The following is a 17036-nucleotide window of genomic DNA, read 5'->3' on the forward strand; positions in this document are numbered from 1 at the left end:
TAGTAAATTTTAATTTGATAAACCAGTCCACTATTCTCTAAACAATATATTATCTGAGAGCTGTTCATCCACCAGACATTTGAAATAACAAAACACTTTCTCTCTGCCAGTGGTTCTGTGTACCACAGCTACAACAGAAATATAAAAGTTACTTATCAGCTTGTTAGTCTTAATATATTTTAGTTGATTAAACAGTCTCTCAAAGCCATCACTTTGTAGAGCTATGATTCCTACTATGCTCTCACCGCTCTTGCTTGTCAGTCCATACTGTTTCCACTCATCTGCACAGCTGTGAACGTTGAAAACAGTCTCAATAGCAATCATCATAGCTTCAAGCATCTATGAAATTCCAAGAATTATACGTAAAATGTGACATGTGTGTGCATTTTTTCTTGGGCAGAATACAACATTTATCAGCTTCTCAAAGAAAGTCATTGACCAGAATTTCAGAGGTTGATGTCAGGTCTTTCAGCGATATGCAGCAGACGCGGTTCAGTCCCTGGGTCGGGAAGATCACGGGGAGACGAAAACGGCAACCCACTCCAGTATTCTTCCCTGGAGAATTCCACGGACAGAGGAGCCTGGCGGACTACAGTCCACAGGGTCACGAAGAGTCAGACATGACTGAGCGACTAACACACAGGCTGCGTTTAGATTTTGTAGTGCAGTCTGTGGTTTTAGTTTGCCAAGCATCCCTTCCCTTTTTTCTTGTCATAGCACCCCCTCTTTGGTTGGGGAATAGGGAGACCTTCTTATGAATTCCACAATGATGCTGGAAAATCTTTTCTTTTCATCTGTTACTAAATCCAGAGAAGGTAATTTTGGAGCTGTCTGCACTGTTCCCCCACACCACCCCTCTATGAAGGAGCCTCCCCAGGGGAGCAAGGAGAGCTGGGAAGAGCGGCAGCACCCAGATTCTCTGAGGTCAGCTTCACCCTTCCCTTCCTCCCTTCCATCCTTCTAAGAAGAGGTGACAACTGTAGTCTGGAGAAGGTAGGGGCGGGACGGTCCATACAGGACACAGGGATGCGGAGCGTGATTTGGGAGAACTGATTTCTGGGGCTGCACGGAGGGGATGAACTCCGGGGCAAGTAGGATCAGCCCTGGTGGATCCCTCAGCAAGGCATGCACTGCACGAAGAGCCGAGGCACAGGGTTAGCTGAGGTCAGGATTACAGAAACCCAGGAGCAAGACGGGGAAGCTTAAAGAGCCAAGCCGTGCCTCCAGGACTGGGGTGACGGCACGGTTAAGCCCGGCTGAAGGAACATTTAGCCCCGCCTCCGACCGAGAGGGGAGGGCTAGCCCCGCCTCCCACCCCGGGAATCTTAGCGATGCTAGTGCAACACCACCTCCGAATCACAGATGACTTGTTATCCAGAGAACTGAAGGTCAAATAGGGTATCCATCGGTGAGCTTGGGGAGCGGACTGGAGAGAAAGGACGACTTTCTCTAGGAGCTGTGTGCCCCCCTTTGCCACCCCTTTCCGGTTTCCACTTGGTAGCACCTTCCTGATCCCCTTATCTCCAAGGCTCTTAAGGATATGCCCCCCTGCAGGAGCCTTCCGGGAAATGCTGCTCTGACCGCCCAGGAACCATGAGTCCTGCAGCTCCGGTAAGAGAGAGGTCCCTGGGACAGGACAAAAGACCCAGGGCAGGGTGGGTTCTGTTCTCAAGGGATCTTTCAGGCCTGGACAGTCTATCTCCTCTAGAATGACATCCTGGATCTGCTCCTAGCCGGGGCTTTGTGGGGTTGAACTATACAAGGAAATGATCCTGGAGGAACAGACCATGGTGGTAGATAAATAGTCTTCTCTCTCTAGTTGGGCCCTTTTCCATCCATTTTTGACTGTCCTAGAAATTCCAGGCCACAAATTGTACCATCTAGCTCCTCACCCAACCCCAAGCTCCAGTCACTATGTCATAAAATGCCCAGGCTCCTGAGCCTGTCTTCCAAGGCCTTCATGTTACATCCTTGCAACCCCTACAGCTTCATCACCCACCTGTCCCCATGCTCTCCCACCCTAACCCCTGCACTCTGCTTTCCAAACCCTGAAATGCGAGACACTCATTGTTGTTCAGGTGCTCAGTCATGTCCAACTCTTTGCGACCCCATGGACTGCAGCACACCAGGCTTCCTAATCCTTCACTATCTCCTGGAGTCTGCTCAAACTCATGTCCATTGAGTTGATGATACCATCCAACCATCTTATCCTCTGTTGACCCCTTTTCCTGCCCTCAGTCTTTCTCAGCATCAGGGTCTTTTCCAGTGAGTCCTCTCTTCCCATCAGGTGACCAAAGTATTGGAGCTTCAGCTTCAGCATCAGTCCTTCCAATGAAGATTCAGGACTGATTTCCTTTAGGATTGACTGGTTTGATCTCCTTGCTGTCCAAGGGATCTCAAGAGTCTTCTTCAGTACCACACTTTGAAAGCATCAATTCTTGGGCACTCAGCCCTCTTCATGGTCCAACTCTTACATCTGCACATGACTACTGGAAAAACCATAGCTTTGACTAGATGGACCTTTGTTGGCAAAGTGATGTCTCTGCTTTTGAATATGCCGTCTAGGTTTGTCATAGCTTTTCTTCCAAGGAGCAAGTGTCTTTCAATTTCATGGTTGCAGTCACTGTCCACAGTGATTTTGGAGCCCAGGAAAACAAAATCTCTGTTTCCATTTGTTCCCTTCTATTTGCCATAAAGTGATGAGACACTCATACTCATCCTTCAAGACCCTGCAGCCTCCTCTGGGAAGCCTTTCTGAACCTCTCCATCAAAGTCAAACTCTTCTTTCCCATTGTCAGATCATACTCTGTACTTTGTGTATTTATGTTGTGTACCCCACCAGACTGGAAAATGGGAAATTAAGAGGCTTGTAGGATGTTTCTTTGTGCCTTCCACTAATGCCCAGTGCCAGGCACAAACTGAGTATCAAGAAAACATGGCAAAACTAGGAGCCTGGTTTTCTCCCTGTAGTTTTGCACTTTTCTAGAAAATTAGAGCTCAAGATTCTTGGGGAAAAGTATCTCATGCTAAATGAACAACATAATGACAATAGCAAAATAAAATCACAGATGCAGCCTCTCCCCTGTGCTCCGAGTGGGCACAGGGCTACCTCCCACGAGAGGCTGTATAGGTCCCAGGTCTAGGCCTGCAGACTACAAGTCCCAGAAGGGCTCCTGTCAGCCCATCGCTACATGCCCCGCCCCCTCCCTGGGGGGCGGGGCCCCGAGGCTGCCAGGCCCCGGGCTGCAGCGGGGAGAGTGAATTGCCCCAGGCACTCTGGGGCACTCAGAGCGCAGGCGCAGCGGGTTGGGCGGCAGCAGCATCAAGTAGCCGGCCGTTTTGGCAGCAGCACCGCAACAGGTGTAGACAGGTGGGTGCATTAAGTGGGGCTGGAGAGGGAGTTTACATCTGGCCTTCTTGTCTGACCTGTGTCAGAGCGTGAAGATGGGAGGGAGCGGCCGGAGAAGCAGGGACAAGGCTGGGCTTTCCACCCCAGGTGTGCCAGCCAGCCCTTGCTACGCAACAACAGGTGTGAGTTAGTGGGGGAGGGCACTTGGATTCCAATCCAAGCTCCATCACACAAGTACTGGACAGAGTTGCAGCGGGGCCCAAACTTTCCTGTACATTGAATCACCTGGGGATCTTTGAAGACTATCAGTGCTTACCTCCGTCCCTCAGACATTCTGATTTTATTGTTATGGGATACGGGCTGGATATTTGGGAGTTTTAAAAACTCCTACTGGGATAATGCTTAGTAGACAAGATTGCTGGGTGAGGAGGGCTGTGAATCCTGGTTCCACAGCTTACTAATCAAGAAGATCTGTGCAAGTGACTGGACCTCTCCAGGCCCCAGTTTCCTGGGAATAACAAGGAATATTGTGAGGTAATCGATGAAACCACTTTAGAAGTATACCTGGCATATAGTGCTCGATAAATCATAGTTTCTGTTGAACTATTATTCTGTGCACTTTGTAAATGGGTTCTTGGTGTGTGTGCTCATGCTCAGCCGTGTCTGACTCTGCGACCCCCAGGGACTGTAGCCCGCCAAGTTCCTCTGTCCGTGGAATTTTCCAGGCAAGAATACTGGAGTAGGTTGCCATTTCCTTCTCCAGGGGATCTTCCTGACCCAGGGATCAAACCCGCATCTCCTTCGTCTCCTGCATTGGCAGGTGGATTCTTTACCACCGAGCCACCTGGGAAACCCTGGTGGGGTTCAAATGTGAGGAGGGCTTTCTTATCATGAGTCCCTTGTTCACTGCTATGATTCCACTATTCTCTGCTGCCAGCATTTCAATATTCCAGGGTTTCTAACATTTTCAGAGTTCCTCACTCCAGTCTGTATCTGCCTGATGAACACCTTTTTACAGATCTAGATGTGGAGGCTGGGAAAAGGGACTTGGTCAAGGTTATGGGGATGAGATTGGAATCCAAGCTTCTGACCCCCACCCCCACCCCATTGCAAAGTATGGCTGCCCTGCTGACCCCACGAGCACAGTGCTCCCATTATGTGCCTGGAGCCACGAATGGAGAGGAGACAGACAGGCTTGCCCTTGTTTGTTTATCCACACTCCCTTAAACTTTTCCTGGTGGCTCCCCCAGGGAGGACCGGGGTGGGGGTTTTTCTCCAGGGAGGCTTTGTGGAGCAGCTGATGAAGTCTGTGAATCCTCTGACAGGTTCCGCCTGACTCCACCCTGGAAAGTCCTTTTGAGGAAATGGCCCTGGTGAGGGGCGGCTGGCTGTGGAGACAGAGTGAGTGACCCTGGGCCAAGCCCTTGTCTGTCCTGTACCTTGTCTGGGGCCAGGGGTGAGGGAAGTGGCCTGTTGGACCTGCACAGTGAACCCTTCTCTCAAGAAACCGTGCCCTTTTTATCCTTCCCTCCTTTGTCCATACTCTTCTCTCTGCCGGGAATGCCCTTCACATTCCTGACTGCTTAGTAAACTACTTATTTTTCAAGACCCAGCTCAGGTGTCCCTTTCTGAAAAGAGCTTTCTCTGCTTTTTCTCTGCTCCCCACCCCAGCCCCTGCTGTAGCACCAAGCTGGATTAGCAGCTCTCTCTTCTGTCCCCAGTGCCTCACACATACCCCTCTTAGAGCGCGATCAATACTTAACCATCCTTACCTGTGGACCTCACCAGTCCCCTACCCGATACTGTCTCCAGACTGTGAGCGCCCCAAGTGCAGGGACTGGGTTTAACCCTCTGTGGCCCAGGGTTAGCCACAGAACAAAGCACAGAACAAAATGAAAAATGCCTCTGTTCTTCAGAATTTGTAAAGTTCTCAGGAGCTCTCTTAGTCTTTACCCTTTCCTGTTAAGATTTCCAGTCTCGAAATGTCTAAAGCTAGGGATCAGGCTTCCAGATCCACCTCTGACCAGAGTCATGGTCTGAATAAGAGCTGTCCTGAGCTAGAAGCTCCCCGACACTCCATGACCCATCCTCAGTTCATTCAGTCCAGCAAACACGGAGTCCAGGTCCTCCTGGGTTCTAGGATCCATGAGGTGAGCTATGGACAATCCCTCGGCTCTCCATTTGGCAGAAGAAACAGACACTACACAAATGACTGTCCCCCGGGGCCTTTGTTTTTAAAGTACACAATAACTGTACAACCCTCAGCAGAATGGATGCAATGGAAACTGAAGGTTTCCTTAGGGCAAGCATGTGATGACTAGTTTTCTATTAATTCTTGCATAAATCCTATTCTGCATTCATACAAAAACAGCTTAATGCTCTTTCTTTGACAAACTGTACACATAGAAACAAATGTTCAATTGAACATGGATTTAAACATGGTCAGTTGGACATGTGAAGGTGTCCTATCACATGTCTTATGATACTTAAAAGATTTCCAGCTTCCCCCAAGGAAGGAATCTGATCATTCATTTACCATTCAGCACATGTATGGAACCTTGACTATGTTGTTAGGCCCAATGGGAGGAAATGGGTGAGCAAGACAGAGAGAGGCCCTGCCATCATTTCAGGGAGTAGACAGACAAGGAAGGGGTGATTACAAGATGGGGGGCTGGGGATAAGGGGATGCTGGGAGCCCACCCACGGCTCCTGCCCCCACTCAGGCTCTGGGATCAGCCCGTATTGTGGGTCTGGAATATCGCACAGGCTCCATCCTCCGCCGCTGGAAGCGGAACTGGTTTGCCTTGTGGCTGGATGGGACCCTGGGCTACTACCACGATGAGACTGCCCAGGATGAGGAGGACCGCGTGCTCATCCATTTCAACGTCCGTGACATAAAGATCGGCCAAGAGTGCCACGGTGAGCCTCTTTGTGACTACAGGCATGGCCCTCCCACTGTGTCTGAGAACACCTGCCCTTCTTAGGTGGAAGACTCTTTGCAGCTTTCAGAGGCCTTCCACAGACATTGCTTCTGGGCCTCTATCAAATCCAATTCATGTGATATAAGTTAAGAAATGAGTTCCTCACTGAGTTCCTACCCTGTGCTAAACCTAGGCCCTATGCTGGGTTCACAGAGGTGAGTCAGACACAGCTCCTGCCCTCTCCAGTGCTAGGAATGGAAAAAAATGAAGTGAAATAAGGAGGCTCAGAGAAGTTAAGTGACTGGCCCAGAGTTACCCAGCAAATAACCCTGACCAAGACTCAGGTCATAATTATAACAGGGAAACTGGGAGAGAGATGTACCTAGCTAGGGAAGCAGGTGATGTGGAAAGGTGGAAGGGTCTAAAGAATTGAGTAAAGTCCCAGGGAAAGTATGTGAGATCAGAAGAGGTCAGCAGTGGCCAGTTAACCGGACCCAGGGAAGTCAGTTCCTGTTCTTGTTCCTGGTTTTTTGGGGAGACTTGGGGCCTGTGCCATGTGGAAACCCCATACGTGTGTGTCTGCCTTTAGATGTGCAGCCCCCAGAAGGCCGGAGCCGAGATGGCCTGCTGACTGTGAACCTGCGGGAGGGCTCCCGCCTGCACCTGTGTGCTGAGACCAAAGATGACGCCATGTGAGTCGCTCCCAGGAGAGGATGGGGTGGTATCTTGGGAATATGACCAATGACTTCCTCCTCATTGAGCCTCTAGCACCCTAAAGGTAGGAAAGCGGGACAAAGACCAGTGATCATGGTGGTTCAGTGGAGGCTGGGCAGAGTGGGTTTGAATGACTCACGGTGATTGGTATGGTATCCAGTAAACTCCTGACATGGTCCACGATGAATTCAAGACTGTTGTGGGGGGGTGTGTGTGCACAGCTGCCTCAGGTGTGGCCCCTGGTCGTTCGTCAGGGTCAGGTATCTAACAGCCTCTGAGGTAAGCCCTCACTTGGGGTGATACACAGGAACAGACAGCCCTGTGGCATCTTCAGAGAACCCTCCTCTCACTCCCTTCTTAGAAGATGGCCTGGGGTGGGAGGTACTCTGATCTGAGGGATAGACCCTAAGGTGCCTAACAGAGGTAGCCCGAGGGGCACCCTGTGTTGGATGCAGATCCATACTGCGAGAGCCTGGGTGTGTCTTCCTCAGGCGCCTTTTGCTCACTCACATTCTTTCCCTTCCTACTCTCTGGCAGAGGGTCAGTTGGCCTTCACGCTGTAGGAGAGTGAAAGAGATGGGGTGTGTGGGAGCAGGGGAAGCCGAGCTCGGGGTAGACAAAGCACAGAGCCTCCTTGTCCACCCCAGCCAGGTGCCATGGCAACCAACAAAGGCTCAATTGTCCGGTGTCCACTAGGCGTTCCTGGGGCTCTGGGGTCAGAGTGTGGGGGAACTGAGTTTGTAGGTTTGGGATGTGGAGGTAGGCTGCAGCCAGAGAACCAGCCTAGGCATGTCAGAGTCTGAACCACTAAAGGACCACCCAAGCCCAACTGTCTTTTGTCTAGATGGGGAAACTGGAATCTCCCCAGCGGTGAGGAGACTATGGACTAAGGAAGAGTCATAGACTGCAGCAGCTCAGCTGGGGGCTTGTCTTTGTGACTGGGGCAGCTGAGGGGGTCCCCTTTGTCTTCCCAAGGGAGTGAAGAGGATCTCCCCCTTCACAAGGGACTGGGGCTAGAGGCGGAGTAGGGGAGGAAAGTCTAAAATGTGGGGCCCAGTCTCCCTTCTCCTGAACTCGCTTTTCATGGTCTCGTGGGTTTGCATTGCAGAGCGTGGAAGACGGCACTGCTGGAGGCGAACTCCACGCCGGTGAGCCCCCTTCCCTCCCTGTCTCCTCCCCACCCCTACTTGCCATGGAATCATGGGTGACTCAGACTTAGTCTCTGCCTGCCAGCAGTTCTCAGTTTCCATATATGTGAGTGAATAGACTTGTGCAGACTCAGAGGCCCTGAGTCCCAAGCGGAAAAGGACAGAAGACGGCCAATGGGTGAATAAAAGATATTCACCAAAAGATTTGGAGGAGGGAGAGAGAGGCCTCCAAGAAGGCTTGTTGAAGGGGGTGGCATGTGAGCAGGAGGAAAGGAACTAGCTTTTATTCAGCAACTATTATGCGTCAGGTGTAGTGTAGTTGTAATACCAGCTACTCTCACAGCCTTCCATCGAGGTTGGGATTATTGTTCCCTCTCTGCAGATGATAAGGTTGAGCTTTATTCATTCACATAACAAATATTTACTGAGTTCCTACTATGTGCCAGGCACTGTGCCAAGGACCATAATCAGAAGGTAGCAGAGGAGATGTGGGCCCTGCCCTCCTGGACTCAGCCTAGCGGGGAGCTAGATGTGAGGTCACAGATTAGAGTTAGTGGCTCCATCGCAGTGATGGGAACTGCTCAGACAGAGACGGCAGAGTGCATTCAGGGTGCACCCACCGTGATGGCCTGATCCAGGTGGGAGTCCAGACAAGGCTCAAGATGAGCCCTGAAGGATAACAGAGATCAACTGGGTGAAAGGGGTGGGGTGAAGGGAACAGCTTTCCAGGCAGAAGGAGCTGCAGGTGCAAGGGCCCTGAGAAAGGTTATGATGTTGGCAAGTTGACAAACAGAAGGAAGGCTGGGGTGACTGCAGCTCAGAGAGTGAGAGAGCAGTCGGGGAAGGAGGGTTAGCAGGCCAGGCACGAAAAGCTGTGTTAAGGATAGTGGTTTCTGCTGAGAACACTGGAAGTCATTGGAAGTTTTCAAAAAGACCAGACTTGTAGTTTTAAAAAGATAGTCTGACTGGTAGGTAGGGAATGGACTGAAGAAAGTCAAAGTGGATGCCCAGAGATCTGTTAGAAGGCTGGGACAGGTGCAGGGCACTTGGCTAGGGGTCTGGACTAAGGCCTTGCTGGCAGAGACAAGCTGATGAGGACAAGACACATTTAGGAGGTGGAGTCAACAGACTGGCCTCAGCCCCCATCTGCCTGACCCCAGACTCTGTGCCTGCTCTTTCTACCTGTGACACAGTAGAGCCCCTTCTCATCTGGAGAAAAAGTCTGCTGGGAAGTGGCAGGGAAGACTGGAACGCATTTAGAAACTCCCTCAGTGTCCGCCTGCTGAGGGCTGGGCATTGTGCTTGAGGACCTAGCATCCACTGTATCAGTTAATCTTCAGTGAGAAAGAGGAGGGGCTGGTATTCTTAGTCCCATTTTATAGATAGGGGAGGTTCAGAGGGGAATTGGCTTGTCCAAAGTCTCATGGTCATAGATCAGTGGAAGAACCTGTATTAGAACCTAGGTCAGTGAGATTTTAGGGAAGGGAATTATCCACAGAAGGAGCTACATGAGCCAAGGTGGGTAAGTGGTATGTGTAAATGTGTATGAGGAGACATGTACGTCTAAAGGCCAGGAGTCTGGCCTGGACGGAGGATAAAGCGTGGAGGGAAAGAAATAGGAGATGTGACCTCTGAGGAACCACATCACAAACGCCTTGAAGTCTAGGAAGGAAGTGAACTTTATCCCCAGGGTTGTGGGGAACTATAAAGGGCATTAAGCAGGGAGACTATGGTCAGGCTTTGGGGAGCAGATTCAGGCTTCTGGGTAGAGGCTGTATAAGAGGAGGCTGGGATGATGGTCAGCAGGATAGAGTTACCTGGCTCTGAGCTCAAAATCTGGCTGATGCAGGGCAGATCCATTGTCCCACCCAAGAGGGTCAGAAACAAGGAGGTGAGGTCTGGCCGTCTGCACTCTGTGACTCTATGAAGCTACCTGTCCCTTCTCTGCGCCCACCTTCCTGCTGCTCTGCTTCCTACATCTCTCCGCTCGGACCCTCCACTTCACCTCCCACAGCTCTACACACACACACCCCACTCTGGTCCCTAGGCTTGCTTGACCTGGGTGTATTTGTGCCTCTGTGTCTTTGTACCAGTGTCTGCCCACCTCTGAGTGTTCACGCCTGTGTCTGTCTGTCCTGTGCCTACATAGGAGGGACCCCTGCTTTGTCCCTCTACATCCTGCAGGTTTATGCCCTACACTGGGTGGAGGTTCCAGGAGGAGCTCCTGAGTCTGGCTGTTCCAGGGAACAAAGGGGTGGGGGGCACAGTCATGGGTGATGGGTGCAGGTGGATGGGTCAGTGATTGGAGCTATTCTATATTCCCTGGAGACTGGGAGCCTCAGCGGCCTGGAACAGGTGAAGGTGGGCCAGTTCTGGAGAGACACTACTGATCCTTCTTCTCTGTGTAACTTTGGCAATTTCACCACCTCTTCTGAGCCCCCCACCATTACCGTGGGCTGAAGAAGAAGAGAATAGCCGTTCCCTTGCCCAACTGGCAGAGGGCTTCGCTAGGGCCTGTGAGGAGCTCTGAGTCTCTCCGGATGTAGAGGGCCTCTGACACGCCCCCTCCCTCCCCTTCTTGGGTTTCTGTGGCTTGAGCAGGCCCCAACTGGAGCCACCGTCCCTCCCAGGAGCCGCCGGGTTTGCCCCAAGGTCAGGTGTGTGACCCGCTCGTGGAGCCCCTGTAAGGTTGAGAGGCGGATCTGGGTAAGTGCGGGTTCAGCCCTCCCTGCCACCATTCTGGCCACCAGGATGTGCCTCCCAAAGTGGGCCCGGCCACATCCCCTCCCTGCTCACAAACATTCCATGGCTCCCAACCATTCGCAGGACGACCAACCCTGCTTTCAAGGCCTCTGGGATCTGGCCTGGGCCAGACTCGCTCACCCCGTCCCGCTTGTCCACTGTGCTCCAACTGCTCTGCTCTGTCCTCTGCTCCCAGCTGTGCCAGACCTTTTTCCCTCTCTCCAGCCTCTGTATATGCTGCCCTCTCTGCTGCAAAGACCTTTACTTTCCTTACTCACCTGACAGCATCCTCTAAGACACCCCTCAAAGACTGCCACCTCCTCAGGGAGGACTTCCCAAACCTCCAGGCATTGTCACTTCCTCCCACTGCACTAGTGCTTGGTACTGTCTTCATTCTGCCTGATTTCTAGTTCCTTCATTTCTGTCTGTAGTCTCCCGTGAGACCTGGAACTTCCTTCAAGGCAAGAATCAGGTTAGGTCAGCTCTGCCCCTTGGGAGCCTGGCACAGTGCTGGGTATACAGTAGGTGTGCAATGAGTGCTCAGTGATGGGGGCAGTCTATTTTGACTCTCCTACTCCTGGTGCATGAAGGTGGGGCACAAGAAGGCCTCAGGCAGTGTTCACTTACTGGGCAAATGAATGAATGAAGAAAGGGAGAAAGGAAGGAGTGAAAAAACCTGTTATGGCCTCACTACTGCATATTATAATTTAGTCCGTGTCTGTCTCCCTGCCACACCCCCCAGCCAGTCTGTCTCCCTGCCACACACACACTCCAGCCAGTGTTTCCGGAAAGCAGGATTTGGGGATGAATCCTCTCTCTGTCCCCAGTGCTCAACCTGACATGGGGTGGGCACAGTGAGGGGGCTTGGGTTAGAGTACCTGCGGTCAACTGTGAACTTTTCTAACACAGTGATGCTCAATGTAGCTGTGCATTAGAATTGGTTAAGGACTTAAAAACAATGCAAATGTTCAGATCCTACCTCCGGATGCTCAAACTATGTAGTTCTGGGGTGGCGCCTTAGAAATCTGTGGTTTCAGAAATTTCTGCAGACAATTCTGATGTGCAAAACCACTGAACCCAGCAATGCTAGCATCACCTGGCTGCACAGACGTGGCTCTGCTGGATTCTCACTGTGCCTTGGGAGTGGGCAGTGTAGGAAAGACTGTCCTCATTAATAGACGAGAAGACTGAAGCTCTGAGAGGTTATCTGACATGACCGGGGGCACTTAATTCATCAGTGATTCCCAGCCCAGAATTCTAAGGCATCTATGGGTAAGACATCCCCATACCCAAACTAGGATACAAACTGTTTACAGTGGAGATGCCTAAAAAAGAATTTTAAAAGCCATAAACCTACCTATACACAACAGCCTTTCCTTTTTTCCCCTTTTGTGTGTCCTTTTATTTTTTCTAGTCTTATTGAGTTATAATTGACATATAACATTGTATTAGTTTAAGGTGTATAACATGATTTGATATATTTGTATATTGTAAAATAATTATTAATGTACAACAGCTTTTCTAAGGGGAGGGGTCTATTTGTATGTGACCTCCTGATTGACCCTGTCCCCACCTACAAAAGGGACTGGACCTAAAAAAAAAAAAAAAAAAAGGGGGAGGATCTGGGATCAAACCCTTCTGGGATCAAACCCTTAGGGTCTGTCTGGGAGGTCTCTGGGGAGTCCACCGCCCTGTTGCCAGGTGAGTCACATGAGTTTACCCCTGGGCCTCTTATGCATGGAGGATAGAAACAAGTGCCCCACAGAGATATGAAGTGGTGTTTTCCACTTTCTTCAGGGCCTGGGAGGGTCACTGGCTCACAGTGCAACTGCAGGGCAGATGTAGGCTCTGGACCTCAACTTCCCGACCAGTAAAATTGGGGATCTGAGCTTAGATCTCTTTAGTCCCTTCTAGGCTTAGAGCTCAGATCCTGGTCACCCCCAGCAGAAACCCCTACTGGATCACCCTTGGGGAAGGAGCACAGCAGGAAAGTCACTTGAGACTGAGCCTTGTTTGTCTGAGCCTTCTGCATTGCTCTGGGTCTGGTCATTGTCCCTAACTTGAAATTAGACTTAAGAAATAAGTGAGTATAGTTCCAGTCTGACTCTGTATTTGACTCGAGATAAATTCAATATATAAGACACCTGCCATATTCCAGGCAGGCCTATTTTTAGACCCAGGTGGTGGTGGGAGTATTTTCTTCAAGTACGATGGGAGAGACACCTCACAGGGATACCAACAATAAAACCACAGAGTGGTTGGTGCTGTGATGAGGGAAGTCAAAGGGCTGTGGGTGCCCAGATGGGGCCCTAACAGAACCTGAGGTTCAGAGAGAGTGATATGTTGAGTTGAGTGTGAAAAACAAGTTAGGTAGTTGAATAAAAAAAAGGTGAGAAAGGCATCCTTATCAAAGAGAAATGGCATAGATATTTGAAATCTCAAGGTGTGCTTGGAGGAGGACTTCTTACAACCAAACTTCTTGAAAGAGATGTCATGATATGTTGACTCCATCCCACACCTCTCAACCATTCTTCAATCCTCCATAGTCTGGCTTCTTCCTCCAACAACTCCTCTGAAAAGTGTTTTCGAGGTCACCCACAATTTCCAAGATGCTAAAACCAATGGCTTATTCTCTTGGCACTGGACAAGAGAATGGACAGAAGAACATATTTAGAAGATAAAATCATGAGATGTGGTGATAATGTGATGTAGGAGATGTGTGTGAGGACAAAAGTGCCAACCTGCTGTCTTGGTTTAAGTGCATGGTGGTGGCGTTTACAGAAGAACAGGTTTGGGGAAGGGGGGGATAGAAGGATGATGGAATCACTTTGAGATGGGTTAAGTTTGGACACCTGAGCTTCCAAGGGACCACCTGGACCATTTAGGTGTAAAGCTCAGAGATATAAGGTTCAAAGGGGCTAAGAAGAGGGAGCCAGAAGCGAAGGGGATGCTGCTCCCTCTTCAGGTCTGTTCCCTTTGGGTAAAATGAAGGTCTTGGATTAGGAACTTCTGTTTAATTCAGCATGTATTTATTACTCCATGCTAGTCACTAGGCCCTGACGGTAATACAAATGAATTAAAGTCCTTGCCTACAGCTCACGTCCGGGGTGCAGGCAGGAGAGGTCAGGAGGAAGGCCAGGAACAAGAGACACAAGCATAGGTCACAGAGCACTCAGGAAGAAAGGATTTTTTCTGAGACCAGAAGGTCTTCCTGGAGTGGGTGACCTTTGAGTCAGGCTTTGAGGGATTGATAAAAATCTAATGAGGGAGGGAAGGTGGACATCTATTCCTCCCTCCCAGAGAGAATGCTGACTGTTCTCCTCTGAGCCTCCATCCCTGGCTGTGTGATAGAGTGGAGAACAATGCCTGCTGTAAGGATGAGAGGAAATAACATATTATTTCCTCCCTCAGGACCTGGAAGTGATGGATGCTTAATGATACTTTAGTTACTTCTCATCTTTATCCTTCCTTTCCCTTCCTTCCTCCACACCCCCCTTTTATTTCCTGGGCCTTGCCCAGGCCCCCCTCTCCATGACTAGGAGAGTAGAGAAATCCATTGGCTTTCTCCAAGTGTGACCACTGGAAAACTGCTATTTGCTAGCAAATAATAGCAAATCTATCAAAGGAAGTAGGGAGCCATGGAGAATTTTTGATCAGGGGAGTGCTAGGTAGGAAAACCGGGGCAGGAAAACGGCATCACTGGGAGCTGAAGTTTTAGTTAAGAACAGTCTTGTGGGGAGGTGGGGCTTTTCTTCAGGAGCTTACCGGTATCTGGAGACCCATTTCTAAATTTGGCGAGGCGGTGCTGTGGGCCTAGAAGGGTGTGAACCAGGTGTGAGGGGTAGGGGACCGAAGCCCGGCCCAGATCGCTGGCAGCTGACCAGGCAGGGCTTCCCAGGTGCGCGTCTACAGCCCGTACCAGGACTACTATGAGGTGGTGCCACCCAACGCTCATGAGACCGCCTATGTCCGCAGCTACTATGGACCGCCCTACGCAGGTAAGTCTCCGGCCCGCCCTTGCCCCTGCCTGTATCCCCAGCCACGGTCTGTCAGTAGGGACCAGCCCCCCACCCCCACCCCCCCTTTTAGTGACCACATATTTTCCGAAGGGGACCCTCTGCAAGGCCTTCCCCATCCCATAAATCAGAACAGCTCTGGGATCAGAGCCCCTCCCCACTCCAGAGCTGACCTCTTCTCTAGGCCGGCCCCTATTCGCTGGCTGCCCAGCAATACCCGTTCCTGAGTTGGTAGCGACCCCTGGTGGCTAATGCTGGAGAAGCGGCCTCCCCTCACTCCAGGATCTAGCAGTTGGGAAGGCACATCCTCAGGTGTGGTCCAGAGATTCTTGAGACCCCACGGTTTCTTCGCCGATCCACCTTAACCCCATGGTCCCAGAACGTCCGTAGCAGATCCAGGGAATAGAAACTTTGGGGACAGAGCGCGCGTCCTTCCTGTTTCAAGGCCTCAGTTTCTCCGATTGGAGGGCCAGAGAGTGGGCTCGGGACCTTATCTTGGGCTGGGGTTTAGTGCAAGGAGGCGGATGATCTCTCTGCTCTCTCAAGTCCCGGCCCTCACAGGCTTTCTCTCCGCAGGGCCTGGAGTGACGCACATAGTGGTGCGGGAGGATCCCTGCTACAGCGCGGGCGCGCCCCTGGCCATGGGCATGCTTGCGGGAGCCGCCACAGGTGCCGCACTTGGCTCGCTCATGTGGTCGCCCTGCTGGTTCTGAGCCCTGGACCCTGCGCACAGACCAAAAAGACCCCCTTTCTCTTGGGTCCCACCTTTCACTAGCCGAGCCCCCTCTCACTTTGGAAGCTATTGTCCCAGGCACAAACATAGCTCAAAATCCTTCTATCTACTGCTAGACACTCCAGAAATCCATTATAGACACAATTGGAAATGTTTCTCCCAAATACACCAGGACACAGAAAACGCAACTCATGGGGCTTCGAGTTCCTCAGCCACTGGAGACACAAGAATCAGATTCTTTCCTCTGGCAGCTCCAGGCATGGTGGGGGCAAACAGGAGTAAAGAATCACTTGACAAGGTGGAGTTATCAATCTTTTGACAGTTATGAGGGCAAAGAATGAGGAAGGTAGGCTAGGACTGCAGTTGCTGGCAAGAGTGCAGAGCTGTGAACATAATGGTATGTCCAAAGAATTGAAAGGGAGTCATTTGGGCTGGGGTGTGGGCAGGGGCCAGATCATGATGGTCCTCCAGGCTAAGAAGGTGTTGAGTAAGGGGCAGATGTGAGCCTTTGGAGGGAAGTTTCATGATTGCACTTATAATGAACATATTGCCTGTTTTAATACCCTAACACTCCCTGAATTTAGCCCCATCCTTCCCACTACTAGATTTCTGGGTCCCTTGTTCCTTCAATGCTCAGAAAGCCCCTGTTTTCCATGTCAGGGTCCTTGGGGCAGCAATTGAGCTGAACCTGAGGTTCCCTTGCTAGGGGGCAGGTGAGCTCTTATTTGTGACTTGCCCCTAGGTTGGTGCCTCCATCAATAAATGATTTTCTACTCTCCAGGACGTTGGCTTTCTATCCATAGCTGTGGCTATCACCATCTCAGGCTCTGTCCCTTCCTTCACTCTGAGAGAGATGGCAGTGTTCACCTCTGGGACCTGATCCATCTTTGTCTCAGTCCAAGAGGCCCCACATGTGCCTCCCTGCAGGTGGCCCGGCAGTCTCCTCATTTGGTCCCCTTCTGGTCTCCTCTCCCATCCTGTCCCAGTCACTAGCAGAAATGCTAACATTCCTGCCCAGTAGCCAGAGTAGCATGCTAAAATTCCCTTGTAGATAGGGGCTCCAGTTGCCCGGCTGCAGAAACTAATAAAGGTGTGGTTGGCTCTAGCCCTGACTCTGACTTTGTTTGTTCCCCCAGGGTGCCCTGCTCCCTGGGACATTTCCATGACTCAGCACTGACTCTATACCCTTCTCTGGTATAGAGAGGAGTGCGGATTTTGAGGTCAGGTAGAACTGGTGGCAGCGTGTTAGCTGCCATGTGGAATTAGGGGCAAGTCACTTGACCATTCTGGACCTTGCTTTCCTACTATAAGCTGGAAGGTTGAAGTTGGCCATCCTTGAGGGCTTGACAGGAGAGGCTACATGAGAATCTCTGTCATCTGAGCTGAAGCATGATCCAGGCCATGCCCTGCCTG

The 17036-nt window shown here is 51.0% G+C and overlaps 1 protein-coding gene across 5 annotated transcripts; it reads left to right on the forward strand.

The window, feature by feature from the left end:
- The first annotated feature begins 1317 nt into the window (after window positions 1-1317).
- On the forward strand, window positions 1318-16728 carry PLEKHB1 (pleckstrin homology domain containing B1). Of its 5 annotated transcripts, XM_043482281.1 has the most exons (8): window positions 1370-1611; window positions 4675-4750; window positions 6116-6268; window positions 6860-6962; window positions 8093-8132; window positions 10734-10838; window positions 14773-14872; window positions 15467-16728. In XM_043482281.1, the coding sequence occupies exons 1-8, from the start codon at window positions 1594-1596 to the stop codon at window positions 15601-15603; spliced, it is 732 nt and encodes a 243-aa protein (XP_043338216.1). In that variant the 5' UTR covers window positions 1370-1593; the 3' UTR covers window positions 15604-16728. The 5 variants fall into 5 exon arrangements, with proteins under 5 accessions (XP_043338211.1, XP_043338216.1, XP_043338215.1 ...); XM_043482276.1 differs by lacking the exon at window positions 10734-10838 and having other exon boundaries at window positions 1318-1611; XM_043482277.1 differs by lacking the exons at window positions 1370-1611; window positions 10734-10838 and adding an exon at window positions 3235-3370.
- Window positions 16729-17036: the final 308 nt, after the last annotated feature.

This window comes from Cervus canadensis, chromosome 11 (assembly GCF_019320065.1).
Source record: "Cervus canadensis isolate Bull #8, Minnesota chromosome 11, ASM1932006v1, whole genome shotgun sequence".
Classification (NCBI taxonomy): domain Eukaryota; kingdom Metazoa; phylum Chordata; class Mammalia; order Artiodactyla; family Cervidae; genus Cervus; species Cervus canadensis.

Bases quoted from the DNA above. Each gene is read 5' to 3' on its own strand.
- PLEKHB1 (XM_043482281.1), top strand. The intron at 4,751-6,115 runs GTGAGTGACCCT...AATATCGCACAG, and splicing joins CGGCTGGCTGTGGAGACAGA to GCTCCATCCTCCGCCGCTGG. The intron at 6,269-6,859 runs GTGAGCCTCTTT...GTCTGCCTTTAG, and splicing joins GATCGGCCAAGAGTGCCACG to ATGTGCAGCCCCCAGAAGGC.